Source organism: Muntiacus reevesi, chromosome 3 (genome assembly GCF_963930625.1).
Source record: "Muntiacus reevesi chromosome 3, mMunRee1.1, whole genome shotgun sequence".
Taxonomy (NCBI): domain Eukaryota; kingdom Metazoa; phylum Chordata; class Mammalia; order Artiodactyla; family Cervidae; genus Muntiacus; species Muntiacus reevesi.
In genome coordinates this window covers 32,326,523-32,338,649 of record NC_089251.1, presented here as the reverse complement: position 1 = coordinate 32,338,649, position 12,127 = coordinate 32,326,523, and the positions used below count along the sequence as shown (strand labels likewise).

The 12,127-nt window shown below is 50.4% G+C and overlaps 1 protein-coding gene across 2 annotated transcripts in view; it reads left to right on the top strand.

Annotated features, from left to right (window-relative positions):
- CIB4 (calcium and integrin binding family member 4) overlaps window positions 1–12,127 on the top strand; it is a 65,239-nt gene that overhangs the window by 22,520 nt on the left and 30,592 nt on the right. For both annotated transcript variants that reach the window (XM_065927213.1, XM_065927212.1), the window contains one exon: window positions 2,493–2,589. In XM_065927213.1, coding sequence (XP_065783285.1) covers window positions 2,493–2,589 — 97 coding nt within the window. The remainder of the gene's footprint in view (window positions 1–2,492; window positions 2,590–12,127) is intronic.

The following is a 12,127-nucleotide window of genomic DNA, read 5'->3' as shown; positions in this document are numbered from 1 at the left end:
GACTGTGGTAGCTGTCATTTTCATGGTATTTTCATCTCCTTTTTGTGAATGAGGAAACCAGCTCAAAGAAATGAAGCTATTTGCCCAAAGTCACACAGCTTGGAACCAGTAGATCATAGAACCAAAAGTTAGCTATCTTTCCAGGCTAGAGATGAGGCCATTCATAAAGTACCAGCAGGCCACTCCATGTTGAAAGGGACAATTGACCCCATGGGATGGGGGTGAAGCCCAAGTTGGGGAGCCCAGACTGGGATGGAAGGGGTATAATTGGAGACTTTCACTGGGGCTGTGTTCTCAGTCCTACCCGTACAATACAAACACAGAAGCATGCAGAACCTATAGGTGCCTGGGCTGACACTAGCCTTGAATGAGACTCTCTAGAGCTGATCCTTTCACAAGCTCCCTGTGTGCTTCTGATGTGGGACCCACCCAGTCGAAAAAGGCTAAACTGGAGGGTCTCAGAGGCAAGGGATGGACAGGATGCAGAGAAGGGTACAGAATTCCCGAAGTGGAGGATGGAGGGAGCTAGCTGAGATTCATTGTGCAGAGGGGACTCGGCAGATCCAAGGTCCTGCAGAGTCACAGCAGAGGAGCTGGTCTCCCCCTGTCTCAGCCTCCCCACCCGCAGACAGCCCCTCCCCTCGTCTGGCTAGGTGTGGAAGGGAGATGCAGCTTGGGCTGCTTGCTTTCTGGCAGGCGAGATGTGTGAGCTTTTCAAATGGCTTTGACTTTTGAGTCCATTAGTGATTAATTCCGAGTTCCACTTAGAGCCAGCTGATCCATATTTGGAGGAGAACATTTTGTGGCAAGCCGAGAAGCAGCCACGATTCATCTGCGGGCAGCCCACCCACTCGGCAGCCTGGGAAGACACGAAGTCTGGGCAGGGCCCTCCCCACGGTACCCCCTCCCCGGAAGGCTCTCCAGGGCAGGGAGGGAGTGCTGAGAATCTTTCACCTGGGACCTTTTAGAGGTGGGCAGCACAGCCCGAGGAGCCTGGCTTAGGGTTCAGAACCCCCTTGACCCCTTCCAAGCCAAATGACCTGAGGCAGACCCCTTCAACTTCTGAGCCTTGGTCTCCACATGTATGGACGTCATCACCCCTATATCTGTCCCACAGGGTTGCTGGGAAGATTCATTGAGATAATATGGTTGAATGCACCAGGCACACAGAGCTTAAAAAACAAGAAGCCAGTGACAACAGCAGCAGGGGTTCCCTCTCTTCCCACCTCCCGACCCCTCCTCCCCACTCCCACAGCCCTTCTGAGACCTCCCTCTCTGGGCTCCTGGGGAAAGAGCTCTGGCATCTGCAGCTCTGGCTTCATGCTCACCCCTGTGTGACCTTAGGCAAGGTGAGTATTTTACCTCCTTGAGTCTCAGTTTCCTTCTCTGTAAAGAAGAGATAATGGTCCCTTCCTTGCAAGGTGGTTCTGTAGATTCCACAAGAAATGTCCACACAAGTTGGCAGCATGCAGCAGGTACTCCTAGTGAGGGGCCAGAGTGGGGACACACCCTGGGTGTCAACTATACAGGTGCCTGGCCTCAGAGAATTCTTTAAAATTAATAAAACATACTGAAAGTCAGTCTGCTTTTTTATCACCCCACCCTAGCAATTCTAACGATGACAGTGATCAAATGCTCCTCAGGGCTAGGGGCAGACCACTGCCAGCGCCCCCCCCTCTGGAGGCCATTGGACACCCCCCCCCCCCAACCTGGGTATGATGGTTTTCCTCTCTCCTCGCTGTCCTTCAGTGTCCCCACCCCATCTTTTCCTGGAGACAATCTCCCTTCACCCATTCTACACCCCACTTTTCAGCTCCCTCCCCAACCCCTTACAAGGTTAATATGGTTCATGCTCCAGAATGTGGGTGGGGAAGGCTCCAGCAAGAGGGCCCTGCTCTCCTGGCCTGGGGCAGAGTTCCCTCCTACCCTCTGCCTCACAGCGCCAACACAGCCATTCATTCCCTCCTCTGCCTGCCTGTCCCTGACAAGCCAAATCCCCTGGAGCGGGGAGGAGGCCTGCAGACAGACATTGATTACTGGATCGATGAGGACAGTTGTTCAGTCCCATCGTCTGGATCCAGCTCACTGGCCTCGGATGGCTGTGTGGTTTGCTGGCTGCTTGGCCACACCCATGGAGTGACCTCTTTTCCCTGGGACGAGGGTGGGGCTGGACAGATGGCTTGGGGTGGCATCCTGGCTTCCCCAAGGCCCTGCTGGTTCCTCCATTCGTAAAGGAGGGACTGAAGGAAGGAAGGGCAGAAGTCCTTTCCAGTGCACTTGTAGATTACGTTCAGGCTACAGAGCATATTGGCTTATCTTTGCATCCCCCACAGCGCATGCGCTGGGCACACTGGAGCCCCAGGCATGTTTCTGGAAGGGCAGGATGATTTATAACTACCAAATGTGTGTCAATCAATCCTCCAAAGGGAGCCCGCAGGAGGCAGGGGGCCCGCTGGTCCCCACCCTCAGCCCACCCCTGCCTCTCTTCTCAGCATCCACGACACCTTCCTGAAGCTCTGTCCCCCTGGGAAGTACTACAAGGAGGCCACGCTGACCGTGGACCAAGTCAGCTCCCTGCCAGCCCTGAGGGTGAGTCCAGGGGGCGGGGTGGAAGGGGTGGGGCGGCGTCACCGCGATCTGCTGAGTCTCGGGAAGAGCTGGTCTCAGTGTACTCACCTGTGAAATCGGTGGAGGTGCGGGGTGGCTGGGATCCCGTGTGCTCCCCGAGACCCGCGTACCTCCACAGGCTGTGCTTTGCTCCAGTTGTCAGTGCCCCCCACTCCCAATCGCCTAGGGACCATCCTTGAGCACTGGCTTCTGTTGTAAAAAGACCCTGCCCTTCCCCCAGGGCGCCTGGAAGAGCCCAGAGGTGCACAATAAAGGGCTCCCTAATCGCTCCTGAAATTTTAATTAAACTTTGTGCAAAGAGGCAGCGTCATATGAACAAATCACAGCGGTGTCAGGCTTGCTGATTTTTCATTTGGGTCTCGGCAGAATAATGGTTTGAAAGTGTCATTGTACAATGAAAGTCCATCTTCATTTCTGTCTGAAACAAACTGGCCCTGAGAGCTGTGGGCACCTCTTTAAAGAGGGCCCCGGGAGGTGGGTGCCGGGATGGGAGTGGGGGGTGGAGGGATCCTGAGGGAGAGACCCCAGTGGGGTTGGGGGGAGGGGAAAGGGGCAGCCCCTCCCCAGTGACAGACCTGTTATTGGGCAGAAACAGAGAAGGAACACAGAGCCTGGGGCTTGCAATAGAGACTGGAGCCTAGAAGACAAGGAAACCAACAGCTGGGAAGAGGGAGGGGGAGAGGATGAGGTGAGCTGAGAGCAGAATCCTCAACAAGGTGACATCCCTAGAAAACGTCCCAACTACAAAATGGGGACCCTGCCCTCTTGGGAGCCCCGACTCACACAGACACAGCCCTGCACATCCCCACACCCACAAACACTCCTACTCGAGGTGGGGAACATCTCTCTAAGACCTAGACTATCCACACAGGGAGCCGGGGTGAGGGGCACCCAAAGGCCAAGCTGAATGGGGAGCTTCTGCCCTGACCTCCCAGATGGGGGACAGTGTCACAGGTCAGTCCCAGAGTACCCAAATGCTAGGCTTGGGGGAAAAAAAAGACTTGTAAACTGCCAATCTAATCACTGTCAAATGCTCTCCACTCTGATTTTATCCTTTGGATAACTGAGTTCCCAACAGGGGAACAACTCACGCAGGGCCACGTGACACTGCAGAACCTGGAAGTCAGACAGGATTCTGACCCCCGGGCCAGGCCTCCACTTCTAATCAGGGCTTGGCTCTGACATGTGCCTGGGACTGCCAGGCGCCCTAGGGAGCAATTGGCAAAGACCCACCCTGGAGGGCTGGCACAGAGGGTGTTGTGTGACCCGTGGCCCCAACACTCTGCATGGACCCAGCACACCACAGTCACGCCTAGGGGCTCTGATCTGAGCCCCAGAGGAGCAAGCATTGGACTGGATCAGAGGGCTGGGTCCAGGCCCAGCTCCATCACACTCCATGGATGACACATCTCTCCTCTAAGTTTAATCTCCTGTCTGTACAATACGCACACCCTGTATGTGTAACAGACCTGGCAGGGATGAGCCATGGTCCTCTGCACCCTCTGTTTTGTTCCCCATTCTCTCTTTTCTTCCACTTGTGGGCTGGGCTGGAGCTCCAAGGCTGGAGAAAACAGAGGAGGGGCAGATGACAGGAGCACATTGCCCATGACCCCGGATGGTCTCAGGTCTACTTGACCTCAGGCCAGTCATCTGGCAGTCAAGGGCTGGGCGCTGATGCAGCAAGAATGTGAGCCTGCTGTAAAGTGCTGCAATGCGTGAGGGTCTGGGGGCAGACCACCGCCCAGGGCCCAAGAGCCCCAGGAGCTTGCTCACAGAACAGTGGCTGGGAACTGAGTCGGGGTAGGGGGTGTCTTGGGATGTGATTACTTTAATTTGACATTTCTTATTTCATCCTTCCAAATGGTCATTATTTTATTCTATCCTACAAAAAAAAAAAAAAAAAACAAAAAAAAAAAAACCACATCATCGCAGAAAAATTGGAAAGCAAAGAGAGAAAAGCAAAAGTGTGGTAAAAATCATCAGGTAGCCTACCTTAAAGAATGACCATCATGACCATCTTGCCTTGTTTCCTTGCATACTTTCATTTTTAATGTGGATCTATACGTGTTTATTGGGACCACATTGACTTTTTTTGTATATTGCTTCCCCCCCCACCCCAATTTTGGATTCTCTGTTGCCTTTCCAACTGTTTCTGAACAGCCAGTACCATCTCCTGAATTGAGGACACGCTGAGCCCTTGCCGCATGGAGAGAGCTAGGGCGCAGGGCGCAGGGCCAGGAGCAGAAGAGCTGGCTTTGAACTCACTTGCCAGGCAAGTGATCTCAAGCAAGTCACTTCACAAGAGGAATGACTGGTGGTGAAGGGAAGCAAATAGAAGTCAAAGAAGACTGGGAGGCAAAGGGTGCAGAATGGAGCTGTTTTTCTGTAGGTGAAAGGGCCCCTACACTTAGGGGCTCCCAAGTGTAGGCCTGGGTCCAAGGACGAAGGTTTCTCCACAATACAAAGTAAGCACTTTGTAATCATCAGAGCTGTACACAGAGGAAGTGAGCTCCCTGTCACTGAAGGGCACCAAGCGGGAGCGGGCCAAGCTCTTAGCTCTGGTGTTCTGGCACACGCTTAGGTGTCAGTGGCCGCTGAACCGCATGCATTGGTGCCCTTCTCACCCTCTGAGTCTGTGGTTCTGTTTCTGACCCAGAGCTTGGCCTTACTCTTCTTTGGGTCATCTACCCTAGTATGTCCCAAACTCTGCATGTTCATAGTACAGTGAAATCTGCTCCCCCTCCCAAAGTTATTATTTTGTGGAAGGACTAGTTAGAGATGCTAACTTTCCAATTTTGTCAAGTAAGGACTTAAGAAAACATGTCATCCACAATCATCATTTCACTTTGTAAAGGTATTAATTTTAGAACAAAAATGTAAGAAGGATCTAATCCCAGAAGCAACAACCATTCTTTCCATACACGTCCCTTTTTCATTTTATTTCTCTCCCTCTGTTCCTGGTTGTCAAGAACATTGTCGCTGATCACTCCTGGTCCTCAGACTAGCTTTGGGGGACTAAGATCCAGGACTCAAGTTTCTCTTTGTGCCTTTCTGATCTTGATTGAAGCAGAAAACTGAGTTCCCAAAAGAAGCGAGGAGAGGTTTGATGGGAGGTGGGGACCCAAGTATCCCCGTGTCCTCTGTGGTCTGAAGGATGGGAGCTGGGTGACTCACCCTGTGCAGAACACTTCTCTGGAAAAGCTTGAAGAACAGGGCCCAAGGGAGCTCTGGGTACCGGTATTACTTGGCTCAGGGTCTTGAGTGATCTGGGAAGAAAGTTCTGTTTTCCTAACTTGGATACACTCGTGGAAAAAGGAGGTTGGCTAACATTGGGAAGGGTCTGCCCATCGTGGAGGGCAGGGCAAGAGCAGCCTGAGCTGCAAAGTCCAGCAGGGACACAGGAAGGCCCTGCTAAGCTGGGGCTCACTGCCCCCTTCTACCCAGAAGTTTCTGGGTTTTTTTTTTTTTTGTCTGCCGCTCTGTTTGGTGTATTTAAACATGAATTAGCTCAATGTTTCTGTTCTTGTAAATAACGATCTTGCTTTCTATAAACACTGATGAGTACTGGCATGGTGTGACCCACGTGGGTTTCTAGCTTCCGGGACTAGGACAGCCAGCAGCAAGACCTGGGGGAAGATCTTGGGGTGTCCCGGGGGGAGTCTGGTAGAAGCTCCCTTAATGAACAGGGCTACCGCACACCTCCGGCCTCTTTCCATCTCCCTTTCTGGGGTTCCTACAGGCAGGTGATCTGGGCATAGCCTGATCCCCACGTTTTATCGCAGCATCAGATCTGTAAAAGCACCTTGAGGTTTGGGAACACACCTGAGGTGTCAGGAGTTGCTCCAGGTGTGGCTTCTGAGGTTTCAGCTCCAACTCGGTTTCCTTCTAGCCCAGGTGTTTCTGAGCCTGTCAGAGGCCTGCTATAGGCTGAGCCCATTTGCTTAGAATATGTGTGTGTGTGAGTCGCTCAGTTGTGTCCCGACTTTTTTTGATGCTATGGACTGCCACCAGGCTCCTCTGTTAATGGGATTTCCCAGGCAAGAGGACTGAAGCAGGCTGCCATTCCCTTCTCCAAGGGATGCTCCCGACCCAGGGATTGAACCCAGGTCTCCCACGTTGCAGACAGATTCTTTACTGTCTGAGCCACCAGGGAAGCTTAGAATAGCTTGCAATGAACTCACTGCCAAGGCTATGGACAATGAGAAGCCCTCGTGGTTATTCAGCCTCTCCAGAAACCACCAGAGTGGAAGGGACAAGGATGGGATTGTGTTTTTTAATAAAAAATTATATATATACACACACACACATAGACATATATTGAAGAAGGAAACGGCAACCATGCCAATGTTCTTGCCTGGAGAATCCCATGGACAGAGGAGCCTGGCAGGCTACAGCCCATGGGGTTGCAAGAGTCTGACACAACTTAGCAACTAAATCACCACTATATAGTATTTAAATAAATTTTTTATGCAGGCTGAGAATCAAGTTGCCCTATGGGGACTGCCCTCCCCCATTTCCCTTCTCTGGAGGCAACCATTTTCAGCCCCTTCTTGATAACTCAGCCTTTGACTTCTAGCCCCGCACCCCCACCCTCCAGAGAAGAGGCTCTTTGCCTCTCCCACACCCACCCTGCCCATAACTCCCCCTTCCTCTGCCCTCCTAGTAGAGTTACCTAATGATTTCAGTTCAGTCACTATACAGGGTTTTCATTATCATGGCTGAATGTGCTACTCAGAGCTGAATCATGAAATAGGCTATGGTTAGTTTTCCCTTTTTGCACATTTTTATTGTCTTTCCTAGATTTAATCACTGCTTTTGCTTAGTTTTCTATGTATTTATTAGTAAATATGACACCAACCCTCTGCCAATCATCTCAATCTCCTCTAATGGCATTCAGAAGGGAGATCTTTTCTGAACATTTCCTTTTCTTGGCAAAATTTCTCTTGGAGTCTTCCAATCCACTCTAACTAGGGCTGGCCAGCCCTCTGGAGCCTGGTACTTGTCAGTCTGGAATCTCATTCCACAGTCGTCCAGCTTCTTTCATCTCTCGCTTGAATCTTGCATTTCCTATCTTTTCCTCTTTCTCTCTCTACTCGCTTGTTTTGGTGGAGCATGTACTCTGGTGGCTTCCTGATGAAGGGTGCATGGGGGTAAGTGTTTTGACAGCTTACATATCTGAAAATGTCTTTATTCTCTCTTTACACTTGATTGGGAGTTCAGATGGAATTGAATTATAGGTTGGATATCAACTTTGCTTCAGAGTTTAGAAAACATCAGTCTATTACATTTTCACATTTACCGTTGTTACTGAGAGTCCAAAGCCTTTCTGTTTTCTAATCTCTTTTTTGTGATCTGTTTTTTGTTTTTTTTTTTTTCTTTCTGAAAACTTGGAGGCTTCTCTTTGACACAAGTATTCTGCAATTGCCAGCAATGGGAGTTAGTGTGAGTCCTTTTCTCCCAGTACTGGGCACACAGAGGACCCATTCAGTGCGGAAACTCTCCTTCCGTTCAGGGACATTTGCATGAATTATTTCTTTGGTAATTTCTTCCTTCTGTCTTCTTTGTTCTTTCTGCGACTCAATATTCTTATGTTGTACATCCTGGGTTGGTCCTTTATGTTTCATCTCTTCTCTCGTATGTTTCATCTTCATGCCTTTGCTTTTCCTCCTGGGAACTTTACTCAGCTCTATCTTTACCTCCAATTTAGTTGTTCACTTCTACCATCATGCTTTTCATTCACAAGAGCTCATTTTTATTCTCTGTTTATTTCTTAAAAAAAAAAAAATAGTACCCTCTCATTTTTCCTGAATGTATTGTCTTCTCCAATCTGGATTCCAAGGTGTGTTTCCCATTAGCTCTGGGTCACCATCTTTCACGTCAGAGGCCTTTCTTGAATGCTTAGTAACTGTTTGCTCATAATTAAGAGTTGGGAGGGGTGCTGCTAAAAACCTGTTTCAGAGCTTGAGTCCCTGGGTATGGTTTATTAACTTGGAGCTTCCCTGAAAGGGTTTTTTTGAATGTTCACAACCACTCTAATTGTAAGAATCAAAAACTAGAAACGACCCAAAGGGCCATTAGCTGGATGGCTAGATAAACTGTATACAAGGCAACAGTAGTCAGTAACATGTGATGAACTGCTGAAACGAAGGTCATGACTGAGTCTGACACGTGATGCAAAGTGGAAGGAGCCAACACAAAACACTAATCCCGTTTAATTCCGGGTACGTGGCCTTCTGGGAAGAAGAAAACTGTAGAGCTGAAGAAAAGATCGGCGGCAGCCAGGAGTTAGGGTTATGAGGAGAACATTTATTGCAAAGGGAACTTCTGGTGGGGGCGGCAGTGTTCTCTACCTCGGCTGGAATGGTTGTCTCCGATGTCAAAACTCAGCAAACTGTAGTCTTTTTTTTTTTTTTAGTTTATTTCAGCTATGCGATCTCAGTGGTTATGGCACTCAGGCTTAGCTGTAGCCTGTAGGATCTTAGTTCCCCAACCAGGGATCAAACCCAGGCCCCCTGGCTTTGGGAGCCTGGAATCTCATCCACTAAACCACCAGGGAAGTCTCCAAACTATTCTTAAAAAAAAAATGGTGAGTTTTACTTTATGTAAATTCCCTTAATAGGGGAATTTCCCTGACAATCTAGTGGCTGAGACGCTGCACTTCCACTGCAGGGGGCATGGGTTCAATCCCTGGTCAGGGCACAGAGATCCCACAAGCCACGCCGTGCAGAAAGGGGCCATTTCTTGAGGACATGCTGGAGAACAGAAGTAAGTTCTGGCTGCTAGGATTCTGGAGCTCAGTCAAGGAAGAGAACTGGTGGAGGTTCAGACTCCAGCACGTGTATATTGATTTAATTTCCAGTTCTCAGCCATGGCTGACATCCCCAGAGCAGAGAGCCTCTGTTATACTCTCCCAGGAGAACACCCTTCTGTGGGGGGCTAGGGAGGGACAATCACCCCCCAGCATCAAAAGCAAGGGAGATCTAGAACTCCAACTGCTTCACAATACTGTCATCAGTCTCTTTTTAGCTAACATCTATTTCCAGAGCAACCTGACATTTCCAGGTCCAGAGCCTTTAGAAACTTCTGGGATGTAGAACTGGTTGATAATGAGTTCCCTGCTACAGTCTCAGGGTCCTGCCCTCTGGCATCTAATGGGTCAGTTACCTCTCGTCCGCCTGCTTCCTAAGTGTGTCGCTGAGTAATGGCTGCTGTTTCCTTGTGTTCTCTCTGTCTTTGTGGGTCATGCCTCTAAAGACTCATTTACTATAATTGTGGTGTCAGAAGGGAATGAAAATAGATGCAAGTTTCAATCTGTCATCTTTATAAAGGATTGACACCTGCATTCCTGATATTCAGTAACACGTTTTGAAAACGCTTCAAAAACACCCTCTCCTCATTGATGCTGCCTTGGAATCTTCCACACAGACAGCAGCTGTCCCCACACTTTTTCTCCTGCGCTCTCCACAGCCAACCTCCCAAATGCTCTGCTTGGCTGGTATCCTCTGAGCCTTACTCTCATGCTGTTCCCTCTCCCTTCCCACCCCCACACCACCCTCCATCCCAGACAGGCTGCTCTGGGAGCCCCTTTCCTTCCCACAGACTCCTGGGAAATGCCACTCCTTGTCCTATCAATTACCAGAGAACAATTCCCATGGGGAAGAGACAATTTTTGGAGTCTGATGAATAAGGGTTCTCACTCCTGGTCCTCAGTGATGCACCCTAGAAGTGCTTATGCATTTATCACCCTAGAAGTGCTTATGCAGTACACTAAATGAGGTCTTGGGGGCTTAGAAGATCTTTTCTCAGCAAATTCAAGGTTAAGAACAAACAGGAGAATAGCAAACCTTGGGAGGTTTTGCAGAGCTCCGATTCTCAACCCCAGTGCTAAATACTGGGACCCAGTGGTCCCAGCCTAGCTGGTGGGCACAGTCCCTCTCAGAGACCCAGCCCCAGACCTCTTGGTCACGCTGTTGGCATCCACTCCTAAATTCTGAGGATGCCTAGTGTCTTCTGGGGCAGCCAGGCAAGTCCAGATGCAGCACCCCTCCCAAGGGTACAGGTGGGACCTCTCCAGTACTGTCCTGTGACTGGGCCAGGGTTAGTGCTCAGCCCTCAGGCACCTGCACTCAGCTCTCCCAACAGCCTTCTGCTGGCTGAGTTATTATCTGCATTGACAGCTGGGGAAGCAGAGGGTCAAAGGGGGTAAGCAAGTCTTCCAGTGAAAACTCTATTATTATAAATGACAATCCTGCTTCGTCTGGCGGAGTCCCCAGCTGGAAAGGGTCCCAAAGGCCCTTGGGTTCTCTTTTTCCACGGGTGATGGCACATGGGTAGAATTTGAATCCGCCTGTCCATCTGAGAAGAGATCGGGGTGGGAAGGGCAGCAGTGACTAAGGGGTCTGGGAGTCTTCCTAGTGTATTTTTGGATCAACTTTGTCAGAGCCTTCTCATGGCCACCACCTCCCTGCACCTCCCAAGGGCAGAGAGGCCTTGACAGATGAAAAAACTAAGGCCCATAGATGGGACATGACTGTCCAAGGTCAAGGGCCCATCGAAGCCCGAGCCAAGGTTGGAACCCTCACCTCTGCTCCAACAAAGCTTTCTCCACACTCCATGTTCTCAACTTCCACATGTCCTCCGATGGGCTCTGTCTGAGGTTTGCTACTTGATGAGGAACTAGTCTGCCTGCCCCTAACATTCACCATCTCTCGGCTCCCGTGAGCTTGGGGCTGTCCTCTGAGAGCACCAAATTCAGCCAGGGGGCAGAGAAGTGGGCACGGAGGGAAGGTCACAAGCCAGCTGTGGGTGGGGGTGTCTTGATCATCCCTGGCCAGGACAGCTGGACCCAGTGGTAATCTTCATGCCGTATTTAGGCCACTGTCCTAAACCCCTCCCTCACCCTCAGATAGTCTTCCTGGCTTGTTAAAAATAGAAGCAGATTGGATAGTTACAGCAATCCTACTTTCCAGCCGCAAATGTCCACTACCATTAGTCGTGAGCCTCACGGTTACAAGTCCTATCCACGCTCTGCCTCATTGGCTCCTCACCAGGTCTGTGAAGCACAGACCTGCCCTGCAGGTAAGGAAAAGGTGTCTAGGTTAAAAGCTCTACCCATAGCCCCACAATTGCAAAGATGCATTTGTACCCAAGACCTGTTTGTTCTTCATACTTCTCCATCTATTGGGGAGGATGAATCCAAGACCTCCAAGCAGGCAATGCGTGTGGGTGTGTATATGTATGTCTACCTGTGTGCACATGTGTGTAACAGGAGGAGGAAGGAGGATGGGAAGAAGCTGGTGGTCTGGACAGTCAGTGATTGAAGGAGAATGACTTTCCTGTCTCTGGCTGGGATGCTCCCAGAGTCTGCCTTTGGGTGGCAGGTCACACACGTGGGTCTCATGTGTGGGGAAGGCCTCCCCTTCAGGCCAGCTCATTTCAAGAGGGCCCTTCCCAGAGCCCAGTCTCTTGGGCTCCAGTGGCAGGCCTGGGAATTGCCGGA